This window comes from Zingiber officinale, chromosome 3B (genome assembly GCF_018446385.1).
Source record: "Zingiber officinale cultivar Zhangliang chromosome 3B, Zo_v1.1, whole genome shotgun sequence".
NCBI classification, from domain to species: domain Eukaryota; kingdom Viridiplantae; phylum Streptophyta; class Magnoliopsida; order Zingiberales; family Zingiberaceae; genus Zingiber; species Zingiber officinale.
This window is the reverse complement of record NC_055991.1, coordinates 37,008,493-37,028,419: the sequence shown is the minus strand read 5'-3', so window position 1 is coordinate 37,028,419 and position 19,927 is coordinate 37,008,493. Positions and strand designations below refer to the sequence as shown.

The following is a 19,927-nucleotide window of genomic DNA, read 5'->3' as shown; positions in this document are numbered from 1 at the left end:
AAGGAGTATGCAATTAGGAATCGGAAAACCTCGGAAAACTGAGGTTTTTCTTGATTCCGAGGTTATCGAATTTTTTTTACCCAAAATATCCTCGGATAAAAGAAAAATGGGAAAAAAAAAAGTAAAATGTAAAGAAAAAAATTAAAAAATTAAAAAAAAAAACGTAAAATTTTTTTAAAAAAATAAAAAATCATTAAAAAAATTTAAAAAATGGTAAAAAAACTTTAAAAAATTAAAAATTTAAAAATAGAAAAAACATTAAAAACAAAAAAAAAAAATGGAAAAAACATAAAAAAAAATAGAAAAACGTAAAAAAAATTTAAAAGTAAAAAATAATAAAAAATGTTAAAAAACATTAAAAAAAATTAAAAATAGAAAAAATTGTAAAAAACCCTAAAAAATTTTAAAAACCTAAAAAATAAAAAATTAAAAAAATAAAAATTAAAAAACATAAAATAAAAAATATAAAAATATATATATAAATAAAAAAAACATGAAAATATAGTAAAATATTATTATTATTATTATTATTATTATTATTATTATTATTATGTATAGTTGGTTTTGTAACTAAGGGTAATCTAGTAAAATATTAAACTAGGTTATTCATTAAAACATTCAAACAAACATATTTTTGTTGTATTACCTAAATTGAACCAAACAATATTTAATTATGTTTTATTCCCCATAATCTGGTAATCACATAACCAAGATTATACATGATAACTTGAACCAAACGTATTCATAGGGTTAACTAGAGATAAAAGTCGATATGCAAAACTTTAATCAACTAATTTATAGTTGTTGAGCGATAGTGTCTTAATAGTCAACTGTCAACTAATTCAAGCTTCAAACTATCCAAATAAGCTATCTTATTGTTTATTAGAATGCACCTTAGATATTTCGAGCTTAATTTACCTATCACATAAATAATTGTTATTATTATTTGTACCTTCTCTTATTAATTTTATTATTCATGCACTTAATCTTTTTATTTGATTTTGCAAGAAAAATATATTTGATTGTTCATGTCAAACTCTATTGATGCACAAATGATCTGACAATTAATGGGTAAGACTCACCAACGGGGCTCAAAATCTATAACGTGCACATGTACTCTAGAAAATGGATTTACATCAGTTACAAATAGCGTCTATAGAATGAGTAAAATCAGGTAATATGGTTCCACGAAGGGCACCAGGAAGCAAAATTCTTTAACGGGGTTTTTTTAACACTAAAGATAATATTGCATACAATATACATTATATTTAGCTTCCGAAACTTTACAATTCCTAAAAGAAGAAGCTAGTTTTCATTACAACTCGTTTATCCAAACACGGAGATTTCCCCCCTCCAGCTACATGAAGCAATAACATCAGGTATTGTGGGGTGGAAGGCAACATCCACGCATGCCTGCTCGAATGCCTTAATTTTTTTCAGAAGATTGGATGATTTGTAATCATACAAGTAGATACACCCATCTGAGGAGCCGGATGCAATTTGTTGACCATCCATGTTGAAATTACATTTGACAGGGAAGCCCCACACGCCATGATTCTCATACCGCTTGTATTTGTCTAACTTATATGGTAGCCTAGCAGAAAAAACAGCAATATAGTTACCATTCGACTGTGCGATGAAGCAAGAACCATATGGGTGATACCGAACGCAAGTGCAGGTGTACGCCTCTGCATAAACCTTATGAAAATAGAAGAAAAACAATGTCAAATGGATGGCAAGTTAAAGCAGAAATGAAAACATCAGATGAGCATCAGACAGAAATGAACGAGGATCTAAAGTCAAACTAAAAAGAAACTCCAAACAAATCCCAGTTTTCTATTCACCGGTAAGCAAAACTGAAAAAAAAATTAGATTGTGCCTTCGGGTTATTGTGCTCTTTAAGCAGGCGTCATGCAATAGATTTTCTGAGAAGTGGCATTTGTTGACAGTGAAAGTTTTTGTCACTTAAAAAAAAAAGGAAGTTGCCTATATTGCATTTTAGCAAGCATTTCGATCAGCTATCATTGATATATTAAATAATATATATTATACAAAGTAAATAATCACTTGCACCATCTTAATGGACAGCCAACATTGGCATAGCTTCATATTATTTACATAATATGTACCATGTTATGTCTGTTCAGAAAAGTATATATAGAAGTTAAAAACTGAACATATTAAAAGATATCTTGGGACTAACAAGGATAGAAAACATTACCTGGTTAGATAAAGGAACTTGCCGCATAACATCCCATAATACAATAGAGTTCTCACTAATGCGGCTGTTAGAAGTGTCACTGGAAGAAATGAAGTTGTTTCCATCTCGGCTGAATTCTACATCGAGAATTGGCCCAAGCCCTTTAAGATACTCCTTCACCACTGCCCCAACTCTTATATCCCATAGTCTGAGTAAGCCCTTTGAACCTCCAGAAAGGAATAGACTAGAATTTTCTGGATGGAATCTGACAACTTCCACGGTTTGCTCCTCTTTAAACATTTGTGTTTCTGTACCCTTTTCAATATCAACAAGTCGTGATGAACAGTCATAACCACAAGAAAGTAAAGATAATCCATCGGAAGACCATCTGACATCTTTTACCGCAGCATTATGGCATCTTAAAGCACAAACTTTCTGTTGATTTCTGTTCCAGACGTTCCATACATAAACTGCCTGATCCATACTTGCAGAAGCAAGAAGATGACCTGTACATTGAAACTTATCCATAAGCACGTGGTCATCAACGTTGACAATAACTTATTTTAAAAAAGCAAAACGTCTATCAATATTTCTGTTATAATGTAAAAGAAAAAGATTTGAACGAGTAGTAAGATCACTAGCTAAGCTCAGAAAATCTGAACTTATAAATTTTAGGTTAATTAAATAAGAAATCTAAGGATGTTTTAACATATATTCTACTGTAACATAATTGTTGCCATTCACATGAAGTTACATATCATAAGTTCATAGAAAACAGATGTCCTAAAATACCATAATTGTAGAATTGATGGAAATAACAAAGTTATGAGCTCATGCATTTTAAATTATAAAGCATAAGCTTATCATTACTTGAAATTAAGTAATCTGATAATAAACAAAGATCACACTCTTGATTAATAGATGGAAATGGTATCAGAACGGAGATTAATGCATGTGACATGATCAAGATTTAAAATTTCAAGCCAAAGTTTCGTTTTATGACCAGAATGATAGTACTATATTATACTATTCTAATGAGATTTCAGTACTTTTTTAAATATAAAATATATTATTTAAAAAATAATTTTATTAATATTTGATGGTCATAAATGCTTACTATTATGTTATATTTGAGATGTTAAATATTGAGTTCAAATTTTGATATTATCTCATGAGATATTTGATGCTTATCAAATCTTTTGCAACAACTACTAAATATATAAATTTAAATTTTATATTTTTATTATTATTGCATATAATTAAATATTCTTAATTACAATTTTGTTATAGAGACATCAAGGCTTTCAATGGTAATGAAGATAGATCTTCATGTTTATTGTAAAGGCATCTAGTCCAGCAATCTTGCATTTATAATAGTAATGAAAATTGATCTTCAGTTTTAAATTTTATTGTAGAAGTATCAAGTCCGAGACCTTGCATTTATAATAGTCATGATGATTGATCTTCAAAATCTTTAGATATATTTTGATGTTTTTAAGGATTGATTATGTTATATTTATTTAAAAATTTTAAATTAGTCATGAATTAATATAATTTTTGATAACTCACATCACAAAAGTTAGAACATATAAAATCTTTTAAATATGATATTTTAACTTGTTTAAAAAATTTATATTTGAAATGATTTTTTAAATATAAATAATTAATTAAATTAAAATAAATTAATATTTTAATAATTAGGATTGAGCAAAAGCCGATTTAGGATTTAACTAGAGTCTAGTCATGGTGGTTAGGATGAATTTATATGGATCAGTTTAAAATTAAATTAAACTAAATTTATATATAAAAAAAATTTGGTTCAAGTAGTATTTAGATATTATATTATATTTATTTTTCTTTAATAGCAATCTGTCCCTTCTATCCTTAAAAAGGCTTTTTTTTTTCTCCCTTAGCCTTTGTGTTTGCCTATATGAATGGGTGAAGGGGGGAAAGAAATTAATAGGACAAAAGAAATTCCATTTTTGAAAAAAAAAAAATCTATATGTTTAAGGAGGAAAGAAATTAATAGAGAGGAAAGGAGAAAGATTTACGAGGAAAAAGAATTAAGAGTTACAAAAAAAATAGCAGTTCAATAAAATGAAGAAAAAAATATCATCTCAAGAACACAAGTTTTCGGCGGCATCCACTAGGCCTCACGCAGCTGTAGGGTCTCGCGACGGCCTTGTGTTACCTCGCGTAGCCACAGAGACTCATGGCGGCCTCACGATCGCGGGGCCTCGTAGTGGACTCACGTCCGCCTCGCACAAGGTAAAACTGGCTCACTAAGGCCTCGCGACCAGGTGAGGCAGCCGCAAGAGGCATCACAACTTCGCCTAGTCAATGCTACTGTTTGTGCCAGTGTCGTGCTAATCAGCAAGTGGAATAGTAAATTCCAACCATGTCGATCTGTGCAGTTCAATATTTTAAACGTTGGATATGACATCAAAGAACCCATTACCAATCCATTATGAAAGAACTAAGAAATATCATCATGATGAGATTGAATTTTTAATCCATTAGTAGTAAATAGGGAAGTCATTAAGATGTTGCACCAAATTTACTATTTTAATCCATGGGTAGTAAATAGGGATGCCATTAAAGATGTTGCACCTAATTTACTATTATAACACATTGTTGTCATGGATTTGAGGTTTCACATGAGTTGAACTTTATGTTTGTTCTTGTTATTGTTAGAACCCCAAATGGAGTTTTGAAGTGTTGTCAAATAAGTTTAAGTTAGACTTTATTGTGTTTTAATATGTGTGTCTAAATGTACAGTGAGTTAGGAAAACACACATGTACCCGATGGCTTAGGGCCATCAGAGATGGCAAGGCCTGGCAAAAGGCGCAAACAAGCGAGAATGATATGCGAAAGGAGCTGACGGGCTTTCTGTGAAATCCTAAGAAAGAAGAGTTGCGAAGGAGTACTTTAGTAAAGCGAGAAGGATGCACGGGAAGTGAGTCAGAAGGGCTCAATGCATCCAAGGGATAAGAAGTCAGAAGGAAGACTGCACTCAAGGCAACCGGAACCGGATCTAAGCGACCAAGTGTCCGAGCGACCGGAGTATCCACCCAGGTGACCGAAGAAGGCGAGATAAGTGAATGGTCAAGTACAAAAGTTAAAGATACTCCAAGTGATCGGAGACAATCCAAGCGACCTAAAGCCTAGAGTCATCCATATCCATTGTTGAAACGGATCAATGGCCAAGTCAGCAGCCTCTAGGAGACCGGAACAATGCGACCGGAGGTTGCTAAGTCATCTAGAATCGTTATCAAGTCATTATCGAAGCGGATAAAGTCTAAAGCCACATGAGCAAAGATCCAGTCGACCGAAAGGCTTTCATGTGACCAGAAGATGCCACGTCAACACAACGATCAGATCAAGATGGGGTCTATAAAAGTGACTGAAGCTCAAAGAACAAGATACAACACTCTCAAATACTTCTGTTTTCAGTTCTTTATTTACTCTTGTACTTAACCATTGTAAGAGGCTTCTTCGCCTTTGAATCGTTCCCGAAGAGAAGATAGTGGACAAGTGCTTTCTTAGTTCTTAGACTAGCAACTCGTGGGTTGCAAACCATGTAAATTTTGTATCTCCTTTCTCTTATGTTTTATTTGTTTTTGATTGACTTGTGTGTGTCCTTGCTAAGTGATTAGCAAGAGAAATCTAAATTTTAATTGCAGGTCACGATTCACTCCTCTCCTCTAGCCATCCAAACCCCTACCGCAATACCAACAGTTTTGTATATTCTTTACTTTCCTCTTCACAATGTGATATTTTTCTACATCTTAATCTCATTGTTTAAATTTTTTCTCTTTTTAATAGATGGATGCTTAATATGTTTCACTTATAATAGGTAAATTTGTATTTATCAACGTACTAGAGTATGTGATGCTCGAATATATGTATGGTTGTGTTGATTTCTATTGTCTAGGTGGCATAATGATATGAGAGAGGCTAATGGAATTCTACCACTGGTGGGTGGCTAGCTATTCCAAATCATGGAAAGAGAACTCATTTGAGGTGTGACAATTTTGTCAAAGCATAGTTGATTTGCATTTTCACATTTGCTTCAACAAATTATTGGAATTACACGTCTAAGTTTTGTAGAAATGTTGGAAATGGGTAGAGGGGGGTCAATAAACTCTTTGATTTCGTTCAGAACCCACGTTCCTACTCTATAACCTATGATCCTTAAGGCACAGCCAGGATCACCTCTACCTTTTCTCCTTCTTGGAAATCCACGAAGGTAAAGAAACCTCTTACAAGACTATTTAGGTTAAAACAAAATGAGAAAACACAAATGAAGACAAAAATACAAAGTAAATAATAGATTACACTTTTCTTATTGTTGCTATTTGATTGCTTGGTTGAGCACTAGAATCTTGATCAGGTCCATCTCTGCGCAAGAAGTAACAGGGATGGAGCAAACAATTCAGTAAAAGAGAGCTCGGGGAGAAACTAATAGACGTCCACGAAGGCACTTTAGAGGCTAAACTGACTAAGCAGGACTTGCTAAAAAGTCAAACTCAGTAGTCTGACAAGGGAGAGTCGGTGGCTAATCTGCTCAAAGACTCAAGGAGATCCTGACCAGACCAAATATTCTTAATGAACTAATGTCTAACTGAGACATTATCTGATGTGCAATCAATGCATTCACAGAACGACACAATGGGTGTTGATTAGATTCATTTTATATTTCAAAGAATCTTGAGGTATGTGCACTAGATGACTCCTTCTCTGCTATGGAATTGTTTGAATCTCGAATTACAGATCAATATTAGAAAAGTGAAGAACATAAGAAGGTAATGTGGCTGTAGCAACAACATAGGAGTCCAACTTAGAGTCATCAATGTATGGTAACCAGGAGGTATATCTGGTAAGGAAAATCAAGAGATTTTTTCAAAATAATAATTTTGACAGCATCCAAGGCCAGAAATTTGAAGGCAATTGGGTGTGATATGTCATCCTCAGAAGATTCAAAAAAAGAGTTTGATCACAAAGTAGGAATGGCATTCATGGCAATCCATGAGGAACAAGCCACACTTCAACTGATGGGAGCGATAGTGAAGGAATATCATCTTAGATTTTGACATGGCGAGGTATGTGACTTACATTCTGATAAGTTATATGATGCTATAAAAATGCTTTGTAGATCCCTTTGTAAAATTAGAAGCAAATATATAGATTTAAAACACTTAGAAAAACAGTTAATAAATTCTTGTTCAAAGGTCGATTTTAAAAATTTAACAGCTGAAAATGTAACATTAGGAGAACAAGCAGAAACCTTTAAATTAGCCATGGATACATTTTTTATTGGTTTTACTGACATGAACTTATTGTTAAATAACTAAAGACCAAAATTTATAAGGGAAGGTTTAGGATTTGGAGGGCCTAAAGTAATATTCAAAACTTAGAATATTTTGAAAAGTTTAATCCCTAAAAAAATTTAATAAATCCAATAGGCACAAATTTATTTTGGGTACCAAAATCGATTTTGAATTTTAGGAAACCCCTAAAATAGTCAACCATAGAAAATTAAGTTTTAAAATATTATATAGTTGACTCAGTTTGAGAGATGCATGCTAAAACTATGCAATTTTGAAAAATCTATTTAAAATTTTTCTTTAAAATCGAAAATTATGGCATATTAACTTTAAGTGTTCAAAATTTCATGATTTATCAAGTAATATATATTTTCTAATAATTTTTTGAAGAAAATTTACTATAAAAAATTTGATTTTAAAAGTTGCATGCTAAATGACAATATAATATGTGGTTTTGGTGTTTGATCTAATTGTGTGTCAAAGTGTACAAGGACTTAGGAATACACACAAGGTTACTTGATGGTGCAGGGTTCATGGAAGCTCAGAGTATGGTGGTTGGAACACCCAACGGACCGAAGGACAAAAAGTATCGAAGGTAAGTACACCTAGAGCAAAAGACATAAGCAAGTGAAAAGGCTAACATGAGAAGGGAGCCAACAGGCTTGATACATTCAATAGACGAAATGATTTGCGAAAAAGTACACTAGTGGAGTGAGAAAGAAACACGGGGAGTGAGCCAAAGAGCTCGATGCATCCAAAGGATGAAAAACCTGATGAAAGACAGTTGTGAGATGAGTTGAATGAACCTATATTTAGAAGTGCAGAACTCAACTTAGGTAGACTGGGTTTTAGTAGACTAAAGTCAAAGTTCCAAGTGACAAGATGTCTATTAAGTTGACCAAAACTTCAACTGACTTAATTTGTTTTTAGGTGACCAAAACTGGAGTCCACTCAATCAACAACATGATCCAGATCAGCTCAAGATAATTAGTCGACTAGAAAGGGTGTTTAGTCAACCGGACCTATGTCGAGTTAGTGATTCAGATCAAATGAGGTGGGTCAAAGATTTAATTAACCGGGGTATAGATCGATCAAAACAAGCATTTAGTCAATCGAACCGTGGCACGTCAGTATTATCAAATAAATGTGGTGCTTTACGGATGAAGTTGGTGGAACAAGAGTCATAAGGTCGAATGCATTGTAACTTGTCAACAAGTTTGTGATAGCAAGGCACTTCATGCAAGAGGCCTATAAATAGAACCAAAAAGCTTGAGGAAGAATCACGAACACAAACAGATTACCCTATGCTACAAAAGATCAGTCTCCTTTCAAAACTTTAGTGTTTTTCTATTTCTTCATACCTTGTAAATTGTAATACTAATGATTATACAAAGTTTCTCCGCCATTGGCACGTTATCGAGGAGGAAAAATTTAGTGGACTTCGTGTTCATAGGATCGTGAACGTAGCAAACCTAAGGTTGTGAACCATGTTAAATCGAGGTGTCTTTTGGTATGTGCATAGTTATTTGTTTAGCTATTTTTATCTACTAATGTATATTTGTCCTAGTTAAAAACACAGCAAGAGAAAGAAAAGTTTTCAAATTGTAGGTAACAATTATTCACCCCTCCCCCTCTAGCGATCCTATCAAAGGGTTACCAATACCCTATCATTTTTAAAAGTTTTTATTAAATGTTTTCAAAAATGTTTTGAAGGTTTTTACTAAATATTTTCAAAAGTGTTTTCAAAGGTTTTTACAAAATGTTTTCAAAAATAATTTTAAAGGTTTTTACAAAATAATTTTGAAAATATTTTTACAAAGGATTTGGAAAATATTTCAAAAGGATTTTATCAAAAGGATGGGAAAATATTTTTGCAAAGGACACTTAGAAAATATTTTAGCAAAGGATGTTTCAAAAGATTTTCAAAGGTTTGGAAATAAAGTAATTCAAAAATATTTTACAAAATTATTTTGCAAAAATTATAGTTTTAGAAAGGAGATTTTTGAAAATTTAAAAATATTACTACTCAAATTTGTTAAGGAGAGAGCTTGCTTATGGTTATCTTGCTTAGTTATATGTTTGACTAATTTTAAACAAGTTGTTTGTCATCAAAAAGGGAGAATTATTGGTGCAAGAGTCATAGGGATTTTATGTATGAGAAAGTGTTTAAAGTTAGATAATATGTGGTCTAATGTGTATGTCAAGTTTACAAGTGCAGGTAACTTGACAAAGGATACCCTGGTAGGTTAGGTAAACCGAATACCAAGCAAGAAAGACCTAGTAAGTTAGGGAGGCTGGACATGCAAGGAAGCCTCATAGGTCAAGATACCAGGTAATAAAAACTCGGTAAGTCCGAACATTGGGCAGTTATAATAAGTCATGGTATGCACTAAGCAAAAAGTAAGTCTAAGAGAGGTCCTTATGACAAAGAAGGTTGTGAAAGAGTATCTTATATCTAGGACGTGGGTAAACCGTTTAGGTAGGCTAGACTTGACCTAGGAACCAACATGGGTGTGGGTAAACCCTTTAGGTAGGCTAGACTTGACCTAGAAACCAACATGGATTTGGAAGTCAAAGTCAATCAAGTAGCCATCTACTTTGTTATAATATTTTATATTTTTTTCGAACTAACTTTGTGTTGTAGATTTTCCGGACAACCGAACAACATTTCCAATCGACCGGTGTTCAAGAGATCGAAAAAGAGGTTTGGGCAATCAGATAAAGCAATGAATATAAAATCAATCCAGATGCTAATGTGGCAAAGGATTATTTTTTATCTGCTAACATAGCAACGTTTAGCTTTTATTTGAGAGACTAAACAGTGATTAGGAAATCAGAAAAATCAATCAGCAGCGCTCACCTAGAAGGAAAAGCTAGTGTGGAAGGACTCCAATCGATCAAAAAAGAGGATGCAGTCAACTAGTAAAGGATAAATAACGAAGACTAAGCACAAATAAATGTTTGTTTGGGCAACCGAACCGAGAATTTCAATTGATCGAAAAAGACCATAGAAAGGGCTCAATGGGAACATCTTAAAAAATTAAAAATATCGAGAAGACGAGAACATTATTAACTCTCAAGCTTCTTGTGCTCATGTTCGTTGTTCAAGCTCTGCAAGGGCATCAAACGACTCAGCATCTTTGTTTGTGTATTATTCTTTCTGAGTTGTTATTTTGGCATTGTACTTTATTTATCTATCTATTATTTTGCTAAGTTGTAAGGGTTTCTCTACCTCGGGAAGGTTTCCTAGAAAAATAGTAGTATATTTGGAGGTGATTCCCCTAACGAATTGATAAATAAAAGAGCAGAAATCTAGGGGTTCCGAACCAAGTTAAATCACTTGTGTCATTTTACTTAATTCTAATCATTTTATCATATTGTTAACTTTTAATTACTTCCACTACATATTGCTTTGTTAATTATTTTAATCTTCCGTTGCATACTCTTATGACATTTATCAAAAGGACTTATCATATTTTAAAATTCACTAAGCAATTATTTCCTATTATATGGATCATCCTGCATCATTAGGCTCTATCCCCTACTATATCATCATTTATATTTAAATAAATTTATCTTGTTTTATCGTTGCTAACTAAATCCTCCTAAGTCTTGTTTGTTCTCGTTTAATATGCATATTTATAATAGTTTCATATCCTCTAACTGACGTACTTATTGATCGTCTAAGTATATGTTTATACCATCTTAAATGCATCTTTCGGTGTTTTTTCTTAACAGGAGCAACACAACATTCTCTTGTTTTTATTTCTTATCTATCCATCCTCATATGTCCACATATTTATCTTAACATCCTCATTTATGCGACTCTCATCTTCTGCTCGTGTACTCGAGTCATAAGTCAACATTCAACTTCATAACATAGCAAGTATAATCGTTATTTTGTAGAACTTCCCTTTATGTTTTAGAGATACTTTATGATGACAAAGAACAACTAAGGCTCTCCTCCATTTCAACTATCCTACTTGTATCTTTCTTAACCACTCCATCCTATTGCAAAAACGATCTAAAATACTTAAAGAAATTTGTTATCTCCTATATTAACAATTGTCTTTTACGCCTAATATTTCTAATAATTTTAAATCCAATATATTACTAAACTTCTAGTGTTTTCAGTCAAGATTCGAGCTTAGCATTTATTCCATCACGTGTCTCATCTACCAAAACAATATCACTTACAAACAACATACATTATGGTAATATGTCTTGGATGTGTCTACTAAGTTCATCCATGATTAGTAAAAAAGATACAGACTTGAACTGATCCTTAATGTAACTATATTTTTATAGAAAATTTTGGTTAATCCACCTAAAATCTTCACTTTTATCATTGCATCCTCATACATATCTTTGATTATTTTAATATACACTAGGCTAACATCTTTCTTTTCTAGAATTCTCCACATAATTTGTCTCGAGACTCTATCATCAGTTTTTTTTAGATCGACGAATACCATGAGGAATAATAAACTTTATAAGCTTCAATGATTGAGTTACTATTAACTTGGCTTCTGCACTTCAGGTCTAATGTTGGCTTTTGAAAAGTTATTGATCAATTCTCTCATATAATTTGGATAGCTTCCTAAATATTTAAATTTTAAATTGAGAAAAGAACTTCATACTTTAATTTGTATACACTGAACATGCCATCTTTATTGTATGGAATCTATTACAATGCAAAAAGGATAAAGAAATTACATGCTACTGAAAAAGGAACAGAGGCCACCTGCATGGAAGCTAGAAAAGTGTAAGTTCTCAAGAAGGCAATGCAATAACCATATGTAGACAGTGAAGATAGGAAATAAGAAATTTCATTGGTAAATCATTTCCAAATAAAATACCAGTAATATAAGCTATATCTTCTATTGCGTAGCTGAGTATTACATGACTCTAATAGCATCTAGAGAACAAATGGAGCACATTGTCAATGGAAGATTCCTTTTTAGTAAAACGAAGAAATCTCAATACACAGAGAAAAAAAAAACACCATTGCATAATACTAGAAAATAATGGGAAAACCGAAAACAAGACACTAACCATGACTTTTTGACCACTGTATAGAATTGACGGCAGAAGTGTGACCATTTAATGAAACCGAGAGTCCAGTAGAAACCCTACTCTTAGCAGCAGCAATGTTCTTTTTGCACTTTAATAAATTCAAAATATCTGATGGAAGTTCTGAATCCAAAGTTAATCCAACTGCAAAAAAAAAAAAAAAAGAAGATCAAACATAAAGGTTTACAAGGATAAAGGAGAAGGAGAGATCGAGATACCAAGAGGCTCGACGTTGGTGGTAGGAAGATTGGGAAGAGGGTGAGCGGCGGAGGGAGTGGATGTGGTTTTAGCCGCCAAGATCGCCCGATCCCTCTTGGACACATATCTACTAGGAGGCTGGGCAGGAAGAACCACAGCAGGTGAGGGGGATTGCACGGGAGCGTAGGCTTCTGAACAGGTTCTCTTATGAGGAGGGATAGAGCGTTGGCGTTTGTATTTGACTTCACCCAGATTCTCAAATTCTCCATCTTCATCAGAAGCGTCGCCGTAAGCTTTGCAGAGAAGATCCATCGATGGTATTTGCAGAAACTTGCAGAACGTCAGCAAGGCGACATCATGCAAAGGCGAAAAAGGTCTGCGAGGCAAAGCGTCAATTTGGGTTAGGTGGTGTTGGCCAGATTGGCCGACGGATTAATTGAAATTTTATCATTTAAAAGGGAATGATCAGCCTGTGCAGATTGCGAGTCCAAACGAGGAGCAGCTTCGAGCTAGTCCACTAGTTGAGAAGTTAAAGAAAAAAATATTAAATTTTAAAATGAAAATTTTAAAATAGATATGTGTAAAGTAAGAATTAAGAATTTTATTAAAAAAACATTTTAGAAATATTTATTGATGAAATAATCAAATTCAATAAATTTGTAAGAATTTTTATATTTTGGACGAGTCTAACCCGTAACTCACCCTAAGTTAGACTAAATTGGAGATTTCTCAATCCATCAAAATAGCATGCTAGTCGCCCGTCAGATTAAGAGCTTTTGGCAAGTCAATCCGCCGTGTCATGAGCCAGCCCAAGTTGGTACATGTGATGGTACAAGTATTTGCGGTGGCTTGATTACCAGTATTTGTGATTCGAATTGAAGATGATTGATATGCTGAAATTTACTATTCGTTGATTTTTTTTTCATGTATCTTCCAGATTTATTTTATTTTTTAAAAAATTATATAATAATTTTAGTTGGAGTTATTGTATAAATTTAAATTATTAAAATTTTATAATTAATCCTTTTACCATTTCTCTAATGCGTTTGGAGCCTAATCAAATATAATTAAAACTATTATATAATTTAAATTATTTAAAATTTACAAATAAACAATTTTTTATTTTGATCTATTTAAATCCATATAACAACTTTAGTCAAAATTATTATATAATTTTAATTTATCAAAATTTTACAAATAGACTACCTATTTATGTTTCTTAAACCCCTTTAGTTCTTTTGTTTAAATCCTATAGTGTCACGAGGCCAAAATTTTTCGATATGTTTTCAAAGAGTGCAATCAAGATTTTGAAATTCTCAATGGGCGCACTATGCTTTTTACTAAAGGTGCACCTAATTCCAATAATACCCCTCCCATCAATAGCGGTAATACTAACTTAATTTCCCAAGCATATGAGCCGCTCAAACGTCACCTAGAGCTTCATGTCTACCAAGGCATGTTTTACATGCAACTCATCCTACTCAAAACACCATTCCAGCAGTATAGCAAACCAGCAAAAAGTTGAAGAAGACTAATTGTTCTCCAAAAATGACTAATTAGGATTTTAGCATTGCTCGGTATAGTTCATTCAGCATCTTCTTATTGATTCTGTTTAAATCTTTCTCATGTATGTATTCTACCAACTATAGTCTTTTGTTTATTTATAATCTGAATGTATAACATGTAAAAATACAATGTACACAAATGTTATGTCAATAATAGTGTGTAAAAATAATAGGATGGTTTTTAACGATTATAATTTACATTTTCTTAGAATATATTGTTTAGGATTTACCATCCATTGTTGAGTAGTTCAAGATTTTGCAAAGACAATTTGATGGTATGATTGTATCCATTCAAATGTAAAACATTGGTATTTGATAAGAAATGTTTATGTGCCCACACAATATCAGAAGATTTTTTTTAGAGGTTTCTCTAATGAAGGCCTAGATCGCTCCAGATCAGGACAATTTGATGGTATGATTACATCCATTCAAATGTAAAACATTGGTATTTGATAAGAAATGTTTATGTGCCCACACAATATCAGAAGATTTTTTTTTTAGAGGTTTCTCCATTGAAGGCCTAGATCGCTCCAGATCAGGACGACTAAATGATTTATCTACGTAGACCATTCATGATTTGATGGAATCAAAGAAAGAGAATAAGTTGCCCAACAAGCTAATGGTATGGATCAAGCTGGCTATGGAAGAAAAGGAGCAACCCACTCTAGATATTATTGATGATCCATTATGCCTCAATGGAGGCCCAATTACAAGGACTAAGGCTAAAAAGATGAATGAAATGTTGGTGCAATCATGCCCTGGATGTTTTCAATGTGTTGACAACTATTTAAGTTTAGGTTAATACGTTTGGATCTAACGTGTGCTGCAAGTTTTGCGGGAAGAAGTCCAAGAAGGTCGAGTACCAGAGTCTTAGCAGGAAAAGTCCTTGCAGGTCAGAAAACCGGGTGTAAGGCAAGAGAAGTCCAAGAAGAGCGAGGACAAGAGTCTTGGCGAGAAAGGCCAGGGATGCGTTCATCTGGCACGAGGTATTAGTTGGGAAACCAGCAAGCAATCGATTGGTAAATCGATTGAGCCGCATAACTATGGAACAGAATACTTCTGAATCGATCAGCCAATCGATTGGAGGAAACCAATCGATCGGCCGATCAATTGATATCCTCTGCGCGAGAGCAGAGGGAACTTGGATCGATCAGTCGATCGATTCACAAGGTTTCTGCATGAAGGAGCAATGCGATTTTGAATCGATCAGCCGATCGATTGGAGGTAACCAATCGATCGGCCGATCGATTGAATCCACTTCTGTACCTAAGAAATATGCGACTGAATCGATCCAGTGTTGACTCAATCGATCGTAACGACGCTCAACGGCTATATTTGAATCGATTGGAGATGTGCTCAATCGATCGACGACGACGATCACGTGAGAAACGACTACTTTTTAAGACGAATAAAAAGGGGAGATGTACTGTAGCAGTAGACACACTTGAATACTTATTGTGCTAAGCAAAAAGAGAGCTCTTCAAGTGATTTCAAAGAAGGTTTTGAGTCTCTTCCTCCTAAGCCTAGATCTCATCTTATAAGAGGAAGAGGCAACCTTGTAAAGGTTTCTCTACCTTCGTTTGTGATAACGAGAAGGAGAAGTTCATATTGAAGCTTGATCGTGTGGGTGTGTGCCTTGGATTAGTCACCTCAAGGAGGTGGAGACCAAGTAAACCAAGGAGTTAGCATTGTTTTCTTGGTTTTCTTGTCTTTCATGTCTTTCATTTCTCTCTATTTACTTTCACTAACAAGTTGTAGGTGAAAAATCGAAGAAAGACTATTCACCCCCCCCCCCTCCAGCCATACGCAAAGGTCCTATCATGAAACACGTAATGTGTTAATTGAAGATGTGAAGGCCAAAACTACAATTGAAAAAGGTTTGACCAACAGCAAGTCATGCGGCTTAGTCAATCTAATTCAAGCCTTAGATGAGCTTAATTAGCCACTCAAGTCTCATGTCTATATAATAGGGATACGTTTGGTATGTAGGCTCAATTTTTATCTTTATTTGGGTTGTAATAGCATCATAAGCTCAAAATGGCTAAGTAATCTACATGGGCCTTTACTAAATGAGCTTCTTTTTTATCTTTTGGGTTGTTTCAATCTAAGGCATGATAAGGCTCTCACTTGTTGGTTCTTCATTGAATTATAACTTATCAAGGCATCACCTTGTGGCGTTCAAGGACTTATCAACCTCAATCCCAAAGTGCGGCATCTTCCATCTTCTATACCAAGGTTCGTGCTTTCTTAAGCATTGGGTTGAGGTTCTTTTCATCCATTTTATTGATTTAGACTTTGATTGTTTCTTGCTTCAATTCTTTGTGGGTTTATGAGACTCTCTTCTCCTTGGGTTCACATTGATCCATATAGTTAGCTTGTTAGGTAACTTGTTCTCTTTCTTTAACTCCATCACTCTACCATGGTCAAATTTGTCACTGGAAGCATTATCACCGCCCCCATTACCATTCTCATCATTGCTATGTTATCTTACGAGTTTTGGCATAAGAACTCTAGTAACTTGACTCCTTTGTAATCTAGTAATGGCGGCATCTTTGTTCTCTAATCTATCTAAGATCTAAGCAAATTTGATTTGCATGCATTCCATGTGTTGTCTCGAGGCACATTGCTTCACTGATGTGAATCCAAGGAGAAGAAAGTCTCAAGGTACATTTTTCAAATGATTCTCCAAGCCTTGCTTCTTCTCCATTTGTCGCAATTAAAACAATCTGTTGTCACTCAATCACTCAACTCACTAAGGTTAGTTTTTTAAAGAACTTAGAATTGAGGCAATTCCTTGTAAACGTTCGTTGACTGATTGAAATTTTCCAAGGGCAAAGAATAATGATTAGGATAAAAGATAGGAATTGAAAGAAGAATACAACTTAGCATAATTATAATATTATTAAATATAGGTGTATTGTCAAACATCGAAACCCTATAGGCTGATTGCACCAACAATTTCTCCCTTTTTTATATTAAGTTAGACTTAGGTCTTAAGGGTTCTTATTCCAAACTAAAAATTACTAAATTTTTTTAACTTAAGTCTTCCTCTCCTCCTTTGACATATTACTTAACGTCAACCTTAGGTTTTGCACTAATATTTGGTCAAAAATTACTCTCTATCCCTTCTTGAAGACCATTTATAAATTTTCAAAATACCTTTAAAAACCTTTCAATATATTTTTCAAAAATTTCTATTAAGGTTTTTCAAAGGCTTGTATTTTCAAAATTTTGTCACTTTAATCTTTTCAACACCTTTGACAAACCTTTTTAAATTTTTCAAAAATTTTAGGTTTTCAAACTCTTGTATTAAAAAAAATTCTCAAGGGCAATTTTGAAAATAGTTTTCAAAATGAAATTTTCAAAGAATTTTTTAATACTTTTTCAAAGGAATTTTCAAATAATAATTTTTTTCAAAGGGATTTTTAAAGATATTTTCAAAGGAATTTTCAAATATTTTTTCGAGGAATTTTTTCAAAATAATTTTCAAAGATTTTTATCAAATATATTTTGAAAACTCATTTTCAAATGTTGATCTTTCAATATGGACCTCCCCTTAACCAAACACACCATTAAGACATCCTTGTTAACTATAAGGAAGACATACCTATGTGTCTTAGGGGTCTAGGAGTTCAATGTTGACCTATGATTTTTTACTCTAAGTATTGATAAATAAGCATCATTTTCAAAAGTACATAGATTTTTGAAAAATGTAGATATAATACACCTAGACAATCATGAAATATCATTATTTAAAAAATAATTTTAAGAAAAATTTTCTATTAATTTATAAATTTCAAAAATATTTTCAATTTAATAGTCTTTGTCATCTCACCTATTCTAAGTGTCTGTACAACCAATCACGGTAACCTAACGTTTTTGTGAGATGCTTTGATTTAAAATTTAAGTTTGAATTTGGAAGATTATTTGACATTGTGTTATATTCAAATTTAACCTTCAGTCAATTAAGTAGACATTTTCATATTTGGCTTCCAAGTCAATTAAGTAGACATTTTCATATTTGGCTTCCAAGTCGTGATGAGGCACAAGAGCCTTCATATTCCCATTAATATTGGAATGTTGACCTCATTAGTTGTCGGGATGTTGATGAATTTGAATGCTGTGATTGCTTATAGTGAGACACCTCAAGAATCAATCCATCAGTAGTCATTTCTAAAGTTGCTGGTAGTTTGGTGATCAAAGCGGTTCTCCATGAAATCCAAAAGAGGATGTTGTAGTCATTTTCCTAGTTCTCATTAGTTTTGATATGTTTGTATATAATGTTTTCTCTTTTGGCACTCTCTACTTATAACATGTTTCGTATCAACTATGAAACTTAAGGAGTAAAAGAACAGAAAATGAAAGGATTCCAATGAAAAGTAAACCCAACACTAGTTCCCAACCGAACTAATTGTTCCTATGAAACTTAAATACCCAACTTTCAATACTTCCCTATTAAATTAGTTCCCAACTAAACTAGTTTTTCCTAATAGAAGAGGATAAAACAAACCCAGACTCCTAATTATGTTGGTCAGTAAGTGATACTGTTACAGACTGGATCTGGAAATGAATGCCAGTGCAGTACCTAACTGATAAAAATGGCAGAAATGAAATCGAGAAAAAAAAATGCGAAAGGATAGAATAGCATCCATGCAACCGTTTGTCATCGATAAATTAATCTCTATGACAGAATTTCAACAGAAAAGAAAATATGATCACTATCATCCACAAGCTGCTTTGAATGAAGATATGGACTTGAGATGCCATAGATTAGATCAGAATTTTACCAGATCTTGATATATACGAATGCTTTAAGATGAGATCAACGACGAACTGTTATGATGAGGGTCAAACTGTACAAGCGTGGGCCTGGCGACAAACTTTGGAGCTGGTGACAAACTACTTGAACACGGCCTCGCTACGACGAGGGTTGGATGCAGGTTGGAGAGCAACAGCGGTGTGCGACGAGGGTTCGAGCAGGTTGAACAAAGCTGTATGCAAAGCGAGGGATTGGAAGAAACCGAGAACGCTAGTGTTGGAGGGGGGCGGATCGCGAGGGTTGGGAGAGGATTTTGGATGTAGGGTTTGGGTTGGCGATGTTAAATGGGTTTCGCTGAAAGTTCAGCCCTGTTTTCAACTTGAAAATTATTTATTTATAAAATTATAACTTTTAGAAAATATAATAAATTTATTTTTAAAAAAAATTAAAATACTACATTATTTATTTTTAACAAATTTTTATTTTTATTTTATTTTAAACTTATTTTTAAAAATAGAAGATTTTAACTTTATTATTTGGACTTGTCTTCAACATTTATTTGTGACACCTATGATTGTTTTACCGGTTATGAATCATATATATATATATATATATATTAGAAATCAATTTCATATATAAGTTGCATTCGAATTTATCTGTCATTAAAAAAAATTATCACAAAATTAATTATTATAAAAATTTAAAATCTATATTCATATTTAATAATTTATGTAGAACTATTCTATAGGATCTTAATTAAATATTAAAATAAATTATGTGTGAAATTTATGAGTGAAAATATCA

General features: G+C 33.1%; 1 protein-coding gene across 2 annotated transcripts; it reads right to left on the bottom strand.

Moving 5' to 3' along the window:
* Nucleotides 1–1,210: 1,210 nt before the first annotated feature.
* Nucleotides 1,211–19,473, bottom strand: LOC122056383 (WD repeat-containing protein 25-like). 2 transcript variants are annotated; one of them, XM_042618310.1, is made up of 5 exons: nt 19,152–19,473; nt 12,820–13,316; nt 12,584–12,745; nt 2,222–2,706; nt 1,211–1,698 (listed from the first exon to the last, which is right to left on the bottom strand). In XM_042618310.1, the coding sequence occupies exons 2-5, from the start codon at nt 13,109–13,111 to the stop codon at nt 1,327–1,329; spliced, it is 1,311 nt and encodes a 436-aa protein (XP_042474244.1). In that variant the 5' UTR covers nt 13,112–13,316; nt 19,152–19,473; the 3' UTR covers nt 1,211–1,326. The 2 variants fall into 2 exon arrangements, with proteins under 2 accessions (XP_042474244.1, XP_042474243.1); XM_042618309.1 differs by having other exon boundaries at nt 12,820–13,175; nt 19,152–19,472.
* Nucleotides 19,474–19,927: the final 454 nt, after the last annotated feature.